The following is an 18,871-nucleotide window of genomic DNA, read 5'->3' on the forward strand; positions in this document are numbered from 1 at the left end:
TTTGTTTGGAACCTTTTTTGCACTTCTAAGCCTTGATGAAAATCAGCCCTAATCTTTCTGATACCTTAGAAATTGATGATGTCCTCCATTCATACAGAACGGCGTCATGATTGTCTATGTCAGGTATGGTTTTGCACCTTGCGACTCGTGTAGGGTTGTTGGCGAGGAAAAGTCTGATATGTCGGATCAGTCTACACGATAACAAATGTTTCCATTTAAAGCAATGCTGAAGAAAATATTTATAGAATTGCCCCTAAAAATATATCAATATATGTGAAATAGGTTTGTGTGAACATGCATTCACCGCCCAGGTCTCGCTTTATTGGCTTTGTGGAAATACCGATCATGTCATGAGATGTAAAATATGACTGCAGGTGTGTTTCCAAGGACGGCCATTGTTGAAGTGCAAGCACATTGTTAGATAACAGGTACCCACACAACGTTTGCAGATCAGTCTTCCTTTAACGATCAGATCAGTTTAACGGATGTGACCTTGTTAGAATTGTTATACATTAACGGTGTATTATCTCATTTTAGATATATTATCATGATACCATGCGACAACACTAGACACCATAAATTTTACCCCATAACTACGCTTATTTCACAACTGACATGGCACGTGATAAAATTCGTTACAGTGTGTTATTCTATTTTAGACAATTCCAAAGCCTCTGATTGGTCGTTTATTACCCCGAACAAATATGATTGACCAACCTCTGCTTTTGACTACAGACTACTTTTTACCATCGCTTGTTGCTTTGTTGTAGTTTGTCAATAAACAAAACATCAACATGGCCACGCTTCTGGATTCGTGGGCGGTCAACATCGACGATACGGTGGCAGTGTTAGGTGAAAGGGGTGTCGTTAAAATCCAAATAATCTAGGGATTGATCCATTTAAAAGAAAATCCCACCATGGTAAAATCCGCACAGAAACGAGATATCACATTGATGTTTTATTCACAACTGCCTACCCGTCCCTTGGTGAGGGTATATGTGAATCACACACTAAGCCTACTTCTAGCTCAGAATCAAAAGCTGTGTTATTTCGATATCGACACATTTATTGAAGAAAAATAAAACATTAAGCACGTTGCAGAAAACTGAAACTGACATCTGTTTGAATTCTTGAAAACACAACTGAACGAATGACGTCTAATCGAGTTTATTTTTTCAAATAATTTGTGTACGTTATTATGTATTTTCTCCGTGAACATGAAGAAAAAAGATGAACAAATTATGAACCAAGGTATCGCTGCCAGTATAGAACGATACCAGTTGCGCATGCGGTGTGATCACTACTGATAACGAATTTTCAGAACTTAAGAAGTAATCACAACTGAACAAAAGGTATTGTCACTAGAAATCAAAGACGCAGCCATGTTTAGGAAGCACACCCTAGTATTACTGGGTGGCCGTGGTTTTTTTTAATCAAATAAATCCTGTAATATGATATGCAGAAGAAAGGAAAAAAATAAATGTATACTATAATTGGTATATTCATTATGAAATAGTACATACAGACTACATATTTGTTAAAACTAAAAAAAAAAAATTGGTTCCAGATTTTCGGAAAGTGTGTTTACACAAGAAGTTTAGTTTTGCCTACAGCGAAAAATTGGAGGCTCATAATCAACGGATATTGCGGGAAATCTTAATATACAACATATGTCAAAACAAGATCAATTCTGTTTTGGGGATAAAGATAATTGATTTGATTTCAAATTGGTTTCAGAAAAAAAATTGTAGAGAATAGTGTCATTTTGGATCAAATATCATACTTTGCAATTCTGAGGTTATTTTTAAGTTGTCACCATGGTATAAACAGGTCGGAAAGACATAGAAAAAAATAAGTTTACTTATCCTTCAGAGCTGTATTAAAAGTGCTGTATTGGTGTAAGGATTACAGATATATATACTATATATATTATTAGAGGTAATATGTAGGGCTAGCTGCCAATGTTCACATCTCTAAAACATGTGTCATATTTTTTACCTTACAAAGAATAATTTGATAATTCAAAACGAAAAAAAAAGCAATGTTTATACATTTTTTACATCAAGACAAAATTGACTTGTTGATGACAAAAATAGTTATTCAAATGACTGAATAAAATATTTCGTGGTTAATTACCCACAACTACATAATAAATATCCCAAAGATAGAAAATCGACATCTTTGAGCGCATTATTTACCTGGAAAAACAGGAGAGATACTTTGTTATAACTTTACGATTTAATGGCGTCTGATCACCAAAACTGATCGATCATTGTTTGACTTCAAATATATATCAGTTGTCTTCCTTTATACACCAATACTACACGTGGTACTATCGACATACTGTTGAATAAACACATAAATAGGGGTACAACATAAATAATTATTATCCTAAAATATAACTTTAATAGACACAATTACCAATAATAAAATAAGTGCAAGCTGTACAAATCATTATTTCATATTGAATTGTTATTTACATCATCTGGCAACACAAAAGTGAAATAAATATTGAATCGACCCTTTCAATTAACGAAATGATTGTTTTTTGTTGGGTTTTTTTTTTACCAGATTTTACTTCACAAAAGTATAAACATCGATTCTTTTCTGACCTTGAAATGCCAATGGCGGCTGTGAATTTTAAAACATGATTATGGCACATAGGGGGCATTTTCATCTTCAAAAATGCTCTGATTATGCACGATGAAGAACTCTAATCATAGCAAGATTGGGTCGACCGTTAACTAGTTGTGATAGAAAATTTTAGCATTGAATGGGCAATTTTGCCCTTTAAAAGTAACATTGAAGGGTCGTGATATCTAGCTGTATGTATGTTAATGTTTTCTTTTTATAGAACTATTTTTGTTAGTTTAGCTGGAAGTCCAAAAGATAGGTAGGGCTTTATCGCCAACTGGTGAAAAGAACCTTTTTTATGTTTATTCTTCTTCTTCTGCATTTTTTTTTTTTTTTGTGACAAGAATTGCTCCCGCATGGTACAAGATATGTCAATGTATTTTATTATCTTGTATGGTATATGTAAAAGAAATGTGGTCATTTATACATATGTACTGAAACATGCCACAAGTGAGTATAATTCTAGGATGGCCGCCACTATTGGTTGATTCGCACTTAGAACTTTCAAATATCTGTAAAAGATTAAAGAAACGATATAGACTCCCTCTAAAGTTATATATACATGTAGATATGTATATGTACCTTTTGTATTATAGTAAAAGTATCAAAACTGTATAAGTCTGATTTCTGGCGTAGCCCCGAATTTTTTTTTATAAATATTTCTACCTAACATATATGTGACATCTAAAGGAAATGATAAAGGCTAAAGTATACATACCAAAGTAAGGTTTCTATTTACACTGTTGCCATTAAGCTGAAAATTATTAATGATACCAAGGAAGGATAGCCGACAAAGTCAGAATGGTAAAAATTTCAACATGGCAGCCACAATAGTCATTTTGTTATATGATTGCAGAATCATGTTTTTCCTCAACAACACCTATTATAATAGTGTTGTATGGCAGCTTGAGCCGATTGACTTCATGGTCATGGCAAAAACGAAGACCAAAATTTGTGTGATCGTTAAGACCTCTTTTCAAATGTCACCTTTTAAAGGTCAATGTTTTTCATGTCCAGATATATTACAAACATTTCCTCCAGTACTTTGATTTATCGATATAAGAACATGATATGATTTTGATCATTACAGTATGTGTTATTGCTACTTAAGTATACATTATTTTGACTTAAATGAAAATGTATTTCTTGACACAAAGTGCAAAAAAAAGACATCGCAATGTTGGTTTTGAATAGCTTGGCGATCTGTCGACCAACGACAGATGATTTCGTATCGACCAATCAGATTGCTCGTATTTGAACGTTCGGTCTAGTAATGTAAACAATTAGGGCGGATCATATATACCTCGTGGTTTGTGTCACATTGTCTTGGATCATCGACTGTTATTAACAATGTGATTGCCATATATATATGTCGTAGTTGTACTGTGATGAATATTTATAATATCTGTACAATTCGCATCAATGTATATATATATTGTGATCAAGGTATTCATAACATCTAATAGACGACTTCCACTATAGCCATGTCAGGATATCAGGCCGACCATCACTGCGCTATTGTAACGTTATTTTTTAAGAACGCCGATGTGGCGTAGCGGTATAAACTGCGGGTATTTCTGGCTAGGCGATGTGGTGCCGTAGATCGTGAGTTTGAGGCCCAGGCAGGGCACGCGCCATAAAGTTGTCTACCTTCCTCATTTGTGTTACTATGTTAAATAGCTAATTATCATCACAATGTATCATACACTATTTGTTGGTTATCCAAAGGTACAGATTTGAATTTCCTGTCGTTGTTTTAATGTGATGAGTATTTATAATATGTCTACAATTCGCATCCATATTCATATAACTACGCTTGTTTCACAACTGAAAATGCACGTGATACAATTCGTAGAAATGTGTTATTGTTTTTGTTTACACACCGCAGTGTTACCTCTTTCTAAGCCTCCGATTGGTCATTTGTGACCTACAACAAATATGATTGGCTAATTCCTCTGGCCTTTGAGCATGGACGCGTTTTGTGGATTTGTCGGTGCTCAACATTAGCATAACTGGGTGAGAGGAGTGTCCTCATTGAAATGTCGATTAAACTGTGGTTTGGGGTAAATGCTGGTAAATTAGACGACGCACGGAAGCGAGATATTGCATCGATTAAAGGCCTAAGGAACCGAATGTAATCTCTCTCTCTCTCTCTCTCTCTCTCTCTCTCTCTCTCTCTCATTATAATATACATGTACTAACTAATCTTCTCCCCCAACGGCCTTGACTGACAACACCTTACTCAATTTCAGATTTATTTCTCTCTCTCTCTCTCTCTCTCTCTCTCTCTCTCTCTCATTATAATATACATGTACTAACTAATCTTCTCCCCCAACGGCCTTGACAACACCTTACTCAATTTCAGATTTATTTCATCTCAAAAATTCTACTTATAGCGAGGAATAAACGAGGAATTTGAATGTAATTTCTCTCTCTCTCTCTCTCTCTCTCTCTCTCTCTCTCTCTCTCTCTCTCTTTGATAATGATTCTAGATTGCAGTGGAACGCGATAGCCATGAATTAATTATCAAAACAATGAACACATGTAATATAAAATGGTTAATCGTAATCAATTGAATGAAACGGTCGTTAACTGTTAGGCAGCTTCCCTAGCTTTTAGTTTGGTGTCATTCGGTACGGTATTGTACCAGCAGGAAAAACATCAACGAATAAACACTTTCTTATCATTCCACTAACCTTTATTACAGATATATTTATCCCAAATACAACAATGTAAAACAAATCATCTTGGAACATTTGTCTCATGTCAGTAAACTGACGAGATTTCGTGTAAACACACTGACAAACGTAAACTGCATAGGCCTTCAGTATAGTGTGCTCAACACTCCAGTTCGGTATCCGAAATATTTGTTGAAATGCACAATGTCTTGAATGAATAAATCTCAGAATGAACATTAACATCACAATAACCAGTAACCAATACCTACGAAATCCAGGAAAGGACCGATAATTGAATCTGATAATGATTAGTCTAATATTCAGCGGTGACGTTCGACTTCGCGATATCGATGACGGTGTCGTCTTCGAATATTTTGAGCGGAGTTACTTAAACAAGTTAAATATCTAGCTATTAATAAATTACACAGACACAAGGACTTTCAAACTAATATTTCGTCTGTAAAATAACATAATTAACAAATATAGTACTCGCTAAAGCTGGTGTCTTTTCAAAATTAGAAAATTATCTAACTCGAGTTGGATGAAAATGATAAACAATCTCCACTCGTGGGGGAACCTGTATATATACTGCGATCCAGAAGGAAACGCATTGCTGTGTAGCTGCAGTTAAAGTTACGCAAGTTCATTCCACATGTACTACTGACACCAGTCGGAATACTGCGTACGGTTTCCAAACGGAATACCAAAGAGCCAAATCAGTTTGGTTACAAAAACCATCTCGTATGCTACATCACAACACAGATACTGTCGAAGTTCTCACACCTTGACAATCATGTCAGTGTTGTAACATCGAGGCAGTCCATGTCGCCTCGATATCACCTCTTGACTTGTCCTAGCGCTCGGTTTGTGTTATGGCTGACCTTCCTGTCTGATGGTCCTGACGCCGACACTCCCTGGCGATGTGGTAGGCCATGTAGAGGTCCAGAGGTTGGTCTGACCCTCACATGGAGCTTCCTGTCTGATGTTCCTGGCGCCGACACTCGTTAGCGATGTGAAGGCCCTGGTAAGGGTTCAAGTAATTTTGTGAGCCTCACAGCGAGCTTAAAGAATAATAATACAAGTGGTCTAATACATGCCTCACTTATACCAAAGTTATAACTTCAAATCTATAACATGAGTTTAAAGTTATAATAAGTAAACATGGATATGCAAATAGCTTAAAAAGGGATATTTATGACCAATTAAAAGACATTTTTCGATCATATCTACCTTAAATAAGCATGACAATTAATAATAACCATTGTTCGCATCACTGAGCCGCACGCTCTCGAACGAGTGTTTACCAAAGCTATTTGTCACGAATAGGGCTATGAAAACAGTAAGATATGTACATAAATAAATTAAGGTCGAATCCTTTGGGAAATCAACATCGCTAGAAACCCCACCTTCGCAATCATTATAACGCAGATGTGAGTATGCTATTTTGACATTTTCTTTTTAATTTGACTCATTGTTTAATATACCATTCTAATCTTGATCAACGTAAGTTTATGTTATTGATGGTGCAGTCACTTTAGCTATACGTAATCTATTGTTCAATCTCTAATTCCACAAAACAATATATATGAATAAACCTGTTTGAACCCTTTTACAGAATGTCCATTTACAGTTTAAAATTAAATAACTCGAAATGATTAAATGAAATACCATGACTAACAGTCTCTAGAGTAATCTACGGGCCAGGCCTTATCTACTTCTGTCTTGTTGAACACAACGTGTGGAGGACAGTTAAGCAAGGATGCAACGTTGCGTTAAGGTTGAAGTAATGCTGTCAATAGAAGTTTGGAGAACGTTGATATATAACGTTACTGTGTCTAGACGTTATCACAATGTTGTTATACAAATGTACCTGTTATATTCAACAAAAACAAACGTGTTTTGCAATATTTTAATGGCATTATCTCCATGTCGACAGGTGCTTGTACTCCTTTCATCACATCTTCTCTGATCTCATATGTCCTGCCTCGTTGCATCAACATGTTTTCTGTAAAATGAGAGTTGCAAAACAAAAATTTGTAATATACCGTATACATTTTTGGCAATGAATTATTACTAGCTCTGTAAACAAATGCTCGTCAAATGCAAACTCAACTTATGCTTGGTGCTACGTTGTGTACGTACATACATTATTGGTGCACTGTTATTTTGAAAAATAAAATACATAATCCAGTAAAGCCGAATGATGGTCAGGTGGTGGGCCTATCTGTGTTGCAGAACAATGAACCGGAAGTGGGAACGGCCGCGCAAACTTCGTTTTTCGTTTTTTTCTTTTCTTTTTGTATTTCTTTCCACAAAGAAAATTGCAACGGTTGTAAACGAAAACTGATATTTCCATGCAATTCAAAGGAGATGTTAAAAAAGATATTCTTGAAATTTATTTATACGAATATCTGTGTTTCCCCTGAAGGTATTTCTTTGTTTATAAAGTAATGTTACAGCAAAATTTGATCAGGAAATTAACAATGATTAATGAAGATAGGGAGGTTGGCAAACTGCATTTATGTGAATTCCATTACCCCAAAGAATGCATCTAAACTTGTAATTTATCTATCCGTCCAGTCCCTATGATTCCGGGGGCAGTGTCACCATTGATGCAAAGTTTGTTTCACTTTTCCTAGGATATTGGTTTTTTCTTCCCCAAGGATGCATCCTAACAAATTTAATCCTTTAAGATAAGTAGTGATTTAAGAAAACCTTGACAAAGGAAGGAAGGAAGGAAGGAAGGAAGGAAGGAAGGAAGGAAGGAAGGAAGGAAGGAAGGAAGGAAGGAAGGAAGGAAGGAAGGAAGGAAGGAAGGAAGGAAGGAAGGAAGGAAGGAAGAGTGACATCATAATAATTAGTAATAATGATTAACTGTAATAATAAATAATTAGTATTGATAGTAATAATTGATTATCACAGTAAATTGCTGTCGCTATCCTCACCAACCGAAGACTAAAAGCATTATTGATTATTCTGATGAACACTTCATTTGGTGTCATCTCGCAGAAAAGAGTTTTCAGAACAGTTTGAAAGATTCGACTGTCAATGATGGTAGTGGAAAGTATATCCAACAAGAAGAGCACTTTATGGTGGAGAGTTTTCTCGGTGTTGTGTTGCTATTACACAGGTAAAGACTATATTTCCTTTATATATTTGTTTTCTTAATTCAAGTACTTTCCTGTTCTACGCAAAATAATGAGTGGAGTGTTAAATTAGAAATTATTTTTGAAGACATAACATTCATGCATTTGTGAACTTCAGAATATACCTTTTGAAATGCTACAATTGATAAATTGAATTTTGGCAAAGCTGATTAAGTTCAATTTTGAATATAAACGTCACAGAGTATCGAACTCATTTTTTAAATTCATTGATCAGAGTTTTATTCCATTATAGAAACACCTAAGTGTCGTTACTTGAGACTATATGACAAAATTAAAATAATCCTTCACGTATTTACATCAGCAAACTCTCTGCTTTTTTTTAACACCATTATAGATTTAACGGAATGGCTGGATCGGTTAATTAAAAAAGAAAGTAAATATGTAGGTTGAATTCGACATTATTTTTGTACCACTGATGATTCATTACAAAATTACAAAGACACATATGAACTATGATATGTATAGCTAAAGACAAAACAAGAGTCAAATTTGCCTTGGAAGCCCAGCGCAATCTATATATTTTCTAATTCGCTTTGACATAACTAGCTCAATGCTTGACCAATTTATTCAAAAACTCAATGAAAAGATTAAACATTTTCTCATATAAATTCACGATTCGTAGCTAACTAGAATAAAAACAAATACTATTGAAAACGACTACGACAAGATTAAAATCAATTTGAAACGCGAAATCTCCAATATTGTGTCATCAACACATCAAGATCAAGGAGCTGATCAGGAATCGTGCACAAATTTAAGCTGAAAGCCAGTCTCTTCAATATAAATGGACTTCTATCTTGTACTTGCCTCAGATGCAATCCGATAGTGGGACAGTGATAATCAAGTTGCATAACCAACAAACCAGTTTCTGGACCTCACGTCAAACAAACATATGTCCCGCCACTACTAATGTCCACTTCCATTTAGAAAGCATAACAGACGCCAATGATTGATTATAACACACAGATCTTTGTAATCAAGATTTGTTGTATCCATCATCCGTGTCCGTCCGTAAACTATAACTTGGACAGATGCAATTATTTTTTCCTGTAATATTTGCGTTTAATTGCTTTAGCATTGCATGTGTTTAATGACTTTAATTACTTTCTTCGTAGATTAAATATTTTTGGAGCTATATCATTCAGCGGAGTTAGTAATAATAATAATACGACAAACAAATTGATAGAGTGGCAGATTTTAACTGGTCAAGGCTTAAAATATCGAAATTTCTACAAGAATCAAGTAATATCCTCTATTTTAATTTCGCAATTGAGTCCTGGAGTGAGGAATCAGACTGAATGATATTACTTTTACCAAAAACGAAACAGCCTGTGTAATGACCCTATCTCCACTGACGAGTCCTAGAAGAACGACAGTCTGAATGGTGTACCTAACATCACTGACGTGTCCTGGAAGAACTAAACAGCATGTATAATGTCCCTATCGACCCTGACGTGTCCTAGAAGAATGAAGCAGCCTTTATGGTGCTGTTTTTATATACATGTTTCTGCCTACACTATATATTTATAACTAAGTTGAACACCTGGTTCTTAATCTATAACTTAGTTGATATATAGATGTGCTTTTCACATTCGTGATTTTGAACAACCCCTACTATATCGATATCTTTTGTGTTTTTCAACTTTTATTTCCATACAGTTCATGGCTACTTCTCAAGTCGCGTCATTTCTAACGTCGCACTGAACAAGCTAACTAACCAATCATCGACCTATCTCCCTTCCTCGCTGGCTGTGGACGGATTTGTCGACCCTCCAACATGTATGTCTACCTCAGGGACTGGCTATCAGTGGTGGCAGGTTGACCTCGGAATAGTCTACACGATAACAAACGTGTCCATCCAAAACAATATTGATGATTGTAAGTATTTCTAGTATTCTCACGAAAATATTTCTATTACATGTGAAATAGGTTACGAGGGTGACCGGTGTCCCTGATGAACCCACAATGTCGTCAAAATCGAACAATATTGACATTTCAATCAATCAAAGGTCAGGAAAGAAATAGCGACCTTTTTTTAATATGAGAAACGGAGAATTATCAAAGAATGGCACATATGCGGCATTTTGATACCAACGACGCTATAATTGGTTCGTTAAATTTTGGCGTTTTCATGCCAGGCGCAAAATAAGCAAAAAATTACCACATTCAAAGCCAAAAAAAATCCCAATTGATGCCTCTAAAGTAAAGGAGTGTTTTAGTTCGGCAGGGTAAGTTTAGTTCTAAGACTAACGCACAGGACAAACACCACTAAACAATTGAACCAGTTACCGTTATCTATGGTAAATAAAGTTGTATTGAACTATACTAAAGGAAGTGTAATTAAGTGTGTAATTCTTTCTTAAATGTTATTGTTGTAGCCGACGGATTGAGAAATTTCACTGTAGAATTGTCCGAAACGAACACGCCTGACGTGAGTGGTCATCTTCTTAATGCCAGTCTGTGCTACAACTTCACCGAGTCTCAAGCCCCCGGCGGTCAAATAATCACTTTATCATGCCCACATGACACGATCGGCCGCTACCTAAGAATTTCCAAGGAAGACGGAGCTTTGACCTTCTGTGAGGTGGTTGTTGAAGGTATTAAAGACGCATATTTTCGTAACGTTATTATATGGATTGATGTTCCCTCGAAAATACTTAAGAAAGTCATAATAATGTACATCAGACAAAAAGAAAACAGTTTCTGTGGTTCTGTGGATACTTCTCTAATTTGACATCTCTTACAGTATGGCAATCGAAATATTGTCTAAGCTAAACAAAGTATTGTCTAAATATAAAAAAATCAGTTTGGTTTGTAGATAATAACATAGCTCAGCAGTTTCTGCTCAGGCTCGGTCAATGTGGATGATAGTCTTACTTACCGTCGGTAATTGTCTAAATATAAAACATACTTGAGATAAAAGGTATGTCCATAACAGATGCATATATATCGAGTAAATAATTTAATTTGTACAAATTGGGTATTCAAGATTTTGTAAGCAATTTCTTTCAGCAACTGATATTTCCTCTGCATTATACTTTTGCCCTGCTTTGACAAAAATGGATCAAAGAAATGTCTAAAAGGATACAAATGTGTCAAACGTTTTGATAATGAAATGGGATGTTTGCTGAACTTTCAATTTGCCTCGATTTTAACAAAGCATAGTGTCGCACTTAACTTAAAATTGAATACTCAGTAGAAACCCAATTTTATTTCATGGTATGAGTTTGGTCAGTAATAATATTAACATTATTGGCAGTCATATAGAGGATATCTAACAGTGTCTTCAGTAATACCAAATATATATACGAGTGAAAAATATCAAAATATTAGCCACACGAGTGAAATATATTTGGTTTTACTGAAGACAATGTTAGATTATCTGTTTATTACATTTTTTATCAAAGAAAATCCTACCACGTATGCTAACTAGGACTACAGCGATAATTTGTAAACAAAAAAGTAGTTTCCCCTGTCCAGGTGCTGACATATATGTCGGGCTTTCTTATTGGTCAATTATTTTGGTATTTTCTAATCATTAATTTGATTGGTCAAATCAGCAAAAGTGATATTTTCACTAGTGAAAAATATTATATTCTTCACTAGTGAAAAATATCATTTTTATAGAATGAATTATTTTTGATATTTCACTGGTAAAAAATGTAATAAATCACAATCCTTCATCGTAGTGAGGATTCAAACACAAAATTATTTTTATATTATTTATAGGAAGATTCCTTTTATTTTGTTAAGTATACAGAAATGAGTGCAATTTGGCTGACATAGCATTAAACAAGCCGGCAACCCAGTCGTCCTTGAAGTATGGAGGGGTCGCAGGAAGGGCTGTGGATGGAAATCTCAATCCAGTCTACAATGGAGGTTTGTCCTGTTCTCACACAGCAAACCCGGACACCAAACCGTGGTGGCAGGTGGACTTGGGTTATATCTACAGCATCAGCCATGTCTCTGTTCAGAATAGATTAAACTTCGGTAAGAAAGAGAAGTGTGACAACCTATAGTCGAATAACCGTTTACAAATAATGGCGCAGTATTGCACAAACGTCTTCTAACATTCCTTTATATAATTGCTACTTACAATGACGTATACTTTTCCTCTTATTTAAGGACAATGTACTAGATATACAAACATGCATTTATTTTATTATATTAGATGTGCTCTGTCCTTTTCTAAAGGACATGAACGTAGCTATAACTCAAAGTTTCGGACCGTGTACTGAGGAATATCACTAGAAGCAATAAAATGCTGTATTCTACAGAAATCAAGTAACATTTCAAATTAAGATAAAGTTAATGGATTAATCAGAAGTTAACAATGCATTACATTTTCTTTTTGATAGCTCCCCTGATGAAAGATTTCATTATAGAAATATCAGAGACTACCGCGATTGGGACAAATGGTCAGTTAAAAAACAGCAAGCTGTGCTACAACTACACTGACGCTCATGTACCTTCTGCTGAACTGAGGACTCTGACTTGCCCCATTGACACCGTCGGTCGCTACCTCAGGATCACAAAGTCATCCAGTCTTTTAATCCTATGCGAAGTCATCGTAGAAGGTTAGTACCGAACGATTAGAAAACATGCAAAGGGATCATCCTAGGCAGACAGAGAGATAGGGAAAGGATGTATTATTGAATGGAAATTTGATAATCGGTGTCGCTTGTGGTGGTTAGGGAATGTTTTGTTGCCGGATTTAATGGCATCCATGGCATTCTTCGCTTCTTTTGTTTCCTTTTTTTACCTCCTTCTGATTTTGCTTTGTCAGCTGACTTCATAGGATATCGTTTAGAGTAAGTTAGCAGTACAAAAACCATTCATATTGAAAACACTGTATGTTATAAACTTAAGAATGAACAATGGTTGTTCACACACTTAAAGTATGGCGATCCCAAGTGGACTTAAACATGCTTCCAGTAAATGAACCCATCAAGCATAACAATAACATCATTAAATAGCATTTTTTCATCTAAATAGATTTTTTTTTACAATTACAGGTAAACCGGTTTCCTGTCTCGACACTACCTGTCACAAGATGCCAACAATCAGACAACGTGACGACCAATCTCTGACGGAAATTGTAATGGAGTTGAAAAAACTGATGTCCGGAACCGGAAGTAGGTGCAACTTCAAGAGAAAATGGATCGGTGGAGGATGGTATTGGTCTGTGTGGTTCCCGACTTACTGATTTAACTCCAGACAAACATGGCCACAATTGCTCTGCCATCCAGATCTATCACGTTGTTCGATCTAAATGTATGAATGTCTTTATTGTTTTAATGATCAATGTGATATCAGCGCTTTATTCATTTAACCATGATGAATTGACTTTGAACTAGAGTTGTTTTATTTTACCTGTGCCTCCGTGTGTACGTTTATGCCTCGGGATGTCCTTATGTCCGTCCGTAGGTGTACAGTAGATGTTTCACCCGGTGAGAATTAGTTACGGATTAACATAAATTATTTTTTCTGTTATACAGTCATAACAGAAAAAACTGGAGTGTACTCTAAATAAACCGCGAAGAGAGTACACTCCAGTTTTTTATGTTATGACTGTATAACAGAAAAAATAATTTATGTTAATTCTTATAATTTAATTTCGTCTTATACACACCAAGATATTTCACTTTCTTTGGCGAACTCTTTTTCTGTGATAAATTATTACGCAACGTCATCAGCCAATCAAAAATGACGTTACATTTCGCAACGTCAAAAATTTTGTTATGGAGGTATAACAAAATTATTTCAGCCAATGAAAATGCGTGTTTCATACAAAATTAAATTATTTCATATTTACATCAAAGCATTACACTCTTTAATTCTACAGCTATCAAAGTTGATAGGTCGCGCTTGGCCAATTTTAAACAAAGATGATTGTAAGAAAAAGATATTTCATGAGCCCCGGAACAGATTTCGTTCATATTCACATCACACCATACAGTCAAGGTCTAAACTTGATGAGAGCTTGTGGTCATAGGTCGAGGTTAAATGTCAAAGGTCATACTTGACAGCTTTTGAGATAAAAATATTGTGTACAAGATATCTCATGAACTCCGGAACCGATTTCGTTCATATTTACACCATAGCCTCGCACGATTAAAGTAAAGACGTACTTGTCACATGATAAGATTTTTTTCATCAGTTAAGGTCAAAGGTCAAAGTTCGCACTTGATCATTTCTAAAACAAAAAACAATTATGTACATCCTACTTCATGAACCTCGAGGCAGATTATTCATCAAAGCATTACCCCATCAAAATCTACATATGATAAAATGTTGTATATAAGATAACTATTGAGCTTGACAAACCTATTGTATCGATGGGACGGGGGTTAATATATCTACGAGTACCTGCACACTCTGCTTTTATTCTGTATGCATGTGTGTAATGACTATTGTTTTGTTAAATTTTCTATGTAGAGATATCGTTAGGCTCCACGCACAGCACCCTTGGACTTGTTCTGCAATTCAATTTGCGTACTGTAATACCGACATTTCTCCTGATACAAGGAAAAAAATTATCTTAAAAAGAGCGACACAGCCTGAAATAATTGTCCCGGGATGCTAGTATCTACACAATTTGTTTTTGATTTGACGCATTTTAATATTTAATTCAACCTTAAAAACGTGATACGTACGTTTATTTCATTTGTGTGGCAATCGTTGAAGCGGTACGTACATCTATTGCTCCATCTCTTAAAATATGTATGAATTATTGTCAGACTTGTTATTGATCAACTCAGATAAACAAACTATCTATTTACAGCGGGAATTTAATCAATGGGACAATACTAAACACAAAATGATTACCTGTTTACTTTTGTATCATGAAAAACATTTAGTACAAACTTATCAGGAATCGTTGTTTATGATTCAATTTACGTATACTTCCTGGTTCTCAGTTATTCTTCTAAATGATTATTAACATGGTTTCGGTTTGGCCTCCTTCAAATACAGGCATAGCAATGTAAACGCATACTTATTCTAGTGAAACCAATTACATGAAAAGGACGATACAGTTCGATCCCTTATTGTAAATGATTCAAGATAATGGTCCCTTGTTGAATCTGTTCTGTCCGCCAGGACGTCATCTTGAATTTTGATAGCTAGTTATCAATATTTCTTAGAAATTCTTCAAAATTGTGGACGCCAAACTCCCTCTGTGATCTCTTGTCTTGATCAATCAGTCTTTGGGTATTGGTGTAACTTACAACAAAATATTATCGAATTTTTTCTATGTTTAGGACTTAACATTTTATATAAAAGCTCATTTTAAAGCTGTCCTTAAGTCGTAATATAGAAAATACATAAATTTGTCATTGATCTTTTATGTCCTGAATGTGATAAATTGCTAGCGTAAGCATTTTGCAATTCTGACAACCACCAGTGAGGTTTATTACATCAGGCGTATCAGTTTAACTTGTTTCTGATGCTGATGGTTCTTGCGGGGCGAGCTGTAATTTCTTTCAAATAAACATGTCTTCGGATTTTTCTTTGGCCCACTTTAACCGACCGATTGATTGCGTTCCCTGCCACGTAATGACTAGTTATATCGAGTGTTTGACTAGAACCATCACTTAGTGACAACATTCATATTTTGTCTGTAGAAAAACTCATATAAATAACAGAGCTTTTTGTTTCATCGTTTTTTGTTTATTGTTGTTGTTGTTGTTGTTGTTGTTGAAAACTGATGTGTACGCAACTGCGTATTTGCGTATAGGCAGCTACGCGCCTGATAATGTTGAAAAAGCCAACATTTGTGCTGAGTTTAAGTTGTATCATATCATATTTGGCTGTATGTTCAGTAGCGGTTATCTCCCCTGTATCAGGATACGGAATATACATGTCTGAATGGTTTGTCTTCGACTAATGATCAAAGCTATGTAAATTGATATAATGTTATAGTCATAATCTGATTGATAATCATATTATATAGCTATACTGTAACTATATCTTTATCTTTAGCTATAAATAAAGCCGATAAGTCCTTGTGAAGATGACACAAAAAAATAAAAAATAAAGTATTTTGGTTTCCCGAACGCTTTCACAGATGTTATGTTTATATATCTATGATGAATAGTTAGCATGTGTGTACAAGCCGCATCCATGCATGTACATACATTGCAGTCTAGGTTTTATATCATCTAATAGACGACTTGTCACTATGATCATGTCAGGGTATCGGGCCGACCATCACTACGCCATTGAAACGTTCTTTTTTAAAACGTGGATGTTGCGCAGCGGTATTTCTGACTAGACGATTTGGTGGTGTAGATCGTGAGTTCGAGGCCCGGTCATGGCACAAGTCATAAAGTTGTCTTCCTTCGTCACTTTTTTACTGTCATATATAATTATATTTGCATCTATGAAAATATTTTGTATCTGTAACCAAAACGCAAAACAAACACTATATATATATATATATGGGTCAAAGAAGTAATATGAACAGTATAATCCAGATAACACTGGATCCTCACATAAATGTGCAGTACTTCTTATATATATTATGTGATTGTATTTGTAATTTTTTGTGTTTTGATAAAGAAGCGGATTGCCTCGAAAATTTAACAAGCCTTATTGTTCACACTGTTTGAATTACTTCTTTGCCCCATATATATATATATATATAGGTTTTTGGATCTACGTAAATAAAATACACTATTAGCAGATAACGATAGCAAACATGTTAAGGGCATCTAAACAGCAAATCCAGTCAAAGTAGTGATTGATATTTTTACAAGGCTATAAATTCCTACTATAGTGCAAATTAAAAGAAATAACTCCATGAACTTTTAGTGTTTATCATTACAAACAATGGGACTTCCTGTTGACATGAAATTTGTTAAGCTGTTTGTACATTTCAACAAAACGTTCGAAAAAATGTTTCTGGGGGACATAATAAGCTCATTTGTATTCGTATATATTGCAAAATGTTGCATGCCTCGGGGCAGGATTGCTGGCAGCTTGGTGACGGCGCTCTCGAGTAGGCGGTGAGATGTTGACGTGTCGGTCCGCTTCGAAGTTGGCAAGTGTTCTTTCGTTCAAGGCACGCTAGCCGGTTCTGTCTGAGTCAGCATCTTCAGGCTGTCTGGGCGGAAGGTCGGCCCACTCGCGGTAAGGCTTGCTATTGTCCATGTACCGTTTCTTTGGTCGACCTCGATTAAGGCTGCCCGCCGTCAGCTCACCACCCATCCATGCGGATCTAGTTACCCGTCCAGTGTAACTGTTCGCACTGTTGAGTACGTAAAGGTTGGAAATTCTGTCCTGTCAGCGGATCTGCATGATGAAACGGAGGATGAGCGTGTGGAATGGTTCAAACAGTGATGAATGCACACCTACATTGCACACTTTCAGCTTAGTGGACAAGTGAATGTCTTTGTGCTGCAACACTCTGAAGTGGATCCCCCCCCCCCCCCCCCCCCCCCCCCCCTTGCTTGAATGGCTTGTTTGATGCGGGCTGTGATTTATTTGTCAAGGGAGCCGTCTCTAGAGATGGTACTTCCTAGGTACATGAAGGTGTCCACACTCTACAACAGAGTGATGTCGGTGGTAATGCACTTTGACTGTGGGGCGCTCATCGGTGCAGTCTGAGGTAGAACTTCTGTCTTCGCCAAGCTGTTTGTCAGACCAAATAGTTTAGTCGCTACGGATAACTTGTCAACGATTGCCTGTAGGTTGTTCTCTTCATGGATCATCAGGGCGCAGCTGTCGTCAAACAGTGCTTCGGTGTGCGCTTTCTTGGGTGTCCGTGTTTTCGCTGAAGTCGAACAATGAACCATCTAGGCAATATCGGACATAGATACTAAGGTCAAGGTCTCCGACAACGTGTACTGTAGCAACACTTGACTAAAACAAGGTTGAACAGTACTGCAGCGAGGACGCATTGTTGTTTCACACCATTGGAAACGTTTCTTTGCTTCATATTTTTTTTTCGACTGCGCAAGTGGATGATCTCCAACACGGCTAACTTGTCAGACGTACAAATCTTTATTGCAAGGCAGATATTTTAGGCCACCTTTTCTAGACTCATCCCTCTACTGGGTGAGTAGTCCTGAAGTTGCTGCCGGACTTCCCTGTTGTCCTGGATACAGTCACGAACGACTACCTGTACAAGGACCACCAGCGTATAGGATCAGGACTACAACTCCCAGTGGTCACATCCACTGTTGCTTTGCCACCGTCCATCTTTAAATCACTGTCATAAGTAAAAAAGAATAACATGCATTGATATCTAAGGATTCTAAACCAAGGGACGTCACTGAACAATCTAATTTAAATATAAATGCTCATTCTCACAAGGTTATATAAACATCTAACGACATCACATAAGGGGTCACGTCAGGATTACCTTGTTGTCTTAATATTTCACTTTTA

General features: G+C 36.1%; 1 protein-coding gene across 1 annotated transcript; it reads left to right on the forward strand.

The window, feature by feature from the left end:
• The first annotated feature begins 794 nt into the window (after positions 1-794).
• Positions 795-17,821, forward strand: LOC117332880. The gene is made up of 7 exons (XM_033891942.1): positions 795-852; positions 10,139-10,357; positions 10,858-11,076; positions 12,233-12,358; positions 12,838-13,056; positions 13,495-13,614; positions 17,769-17,821. The coding sequence occupies exons 1-7, from the start codon at positions 795-797 to the stop codon at positions 17,819-17,821; spliced, it is 1,014 nt and encodes a 337-aa protein (XP_033747833.1).
• The last annotated feature ends 1,050 nt before the right edge of the window (positions 17,822-18,871 follow it).

Source organism: Pecten maximus, chromosome 8 (genome assembly GCF_902652985.1).
Source record: "Pecten maximus chromosome 8, xPecMax1.1, whole genome shotgun sequence".
Lineage (NCBI taxonomy): Eukaryota > Metazoa > Mollusca > Bivalvia > Pectinida > Pectinidae > Pecten > Pecten maximus.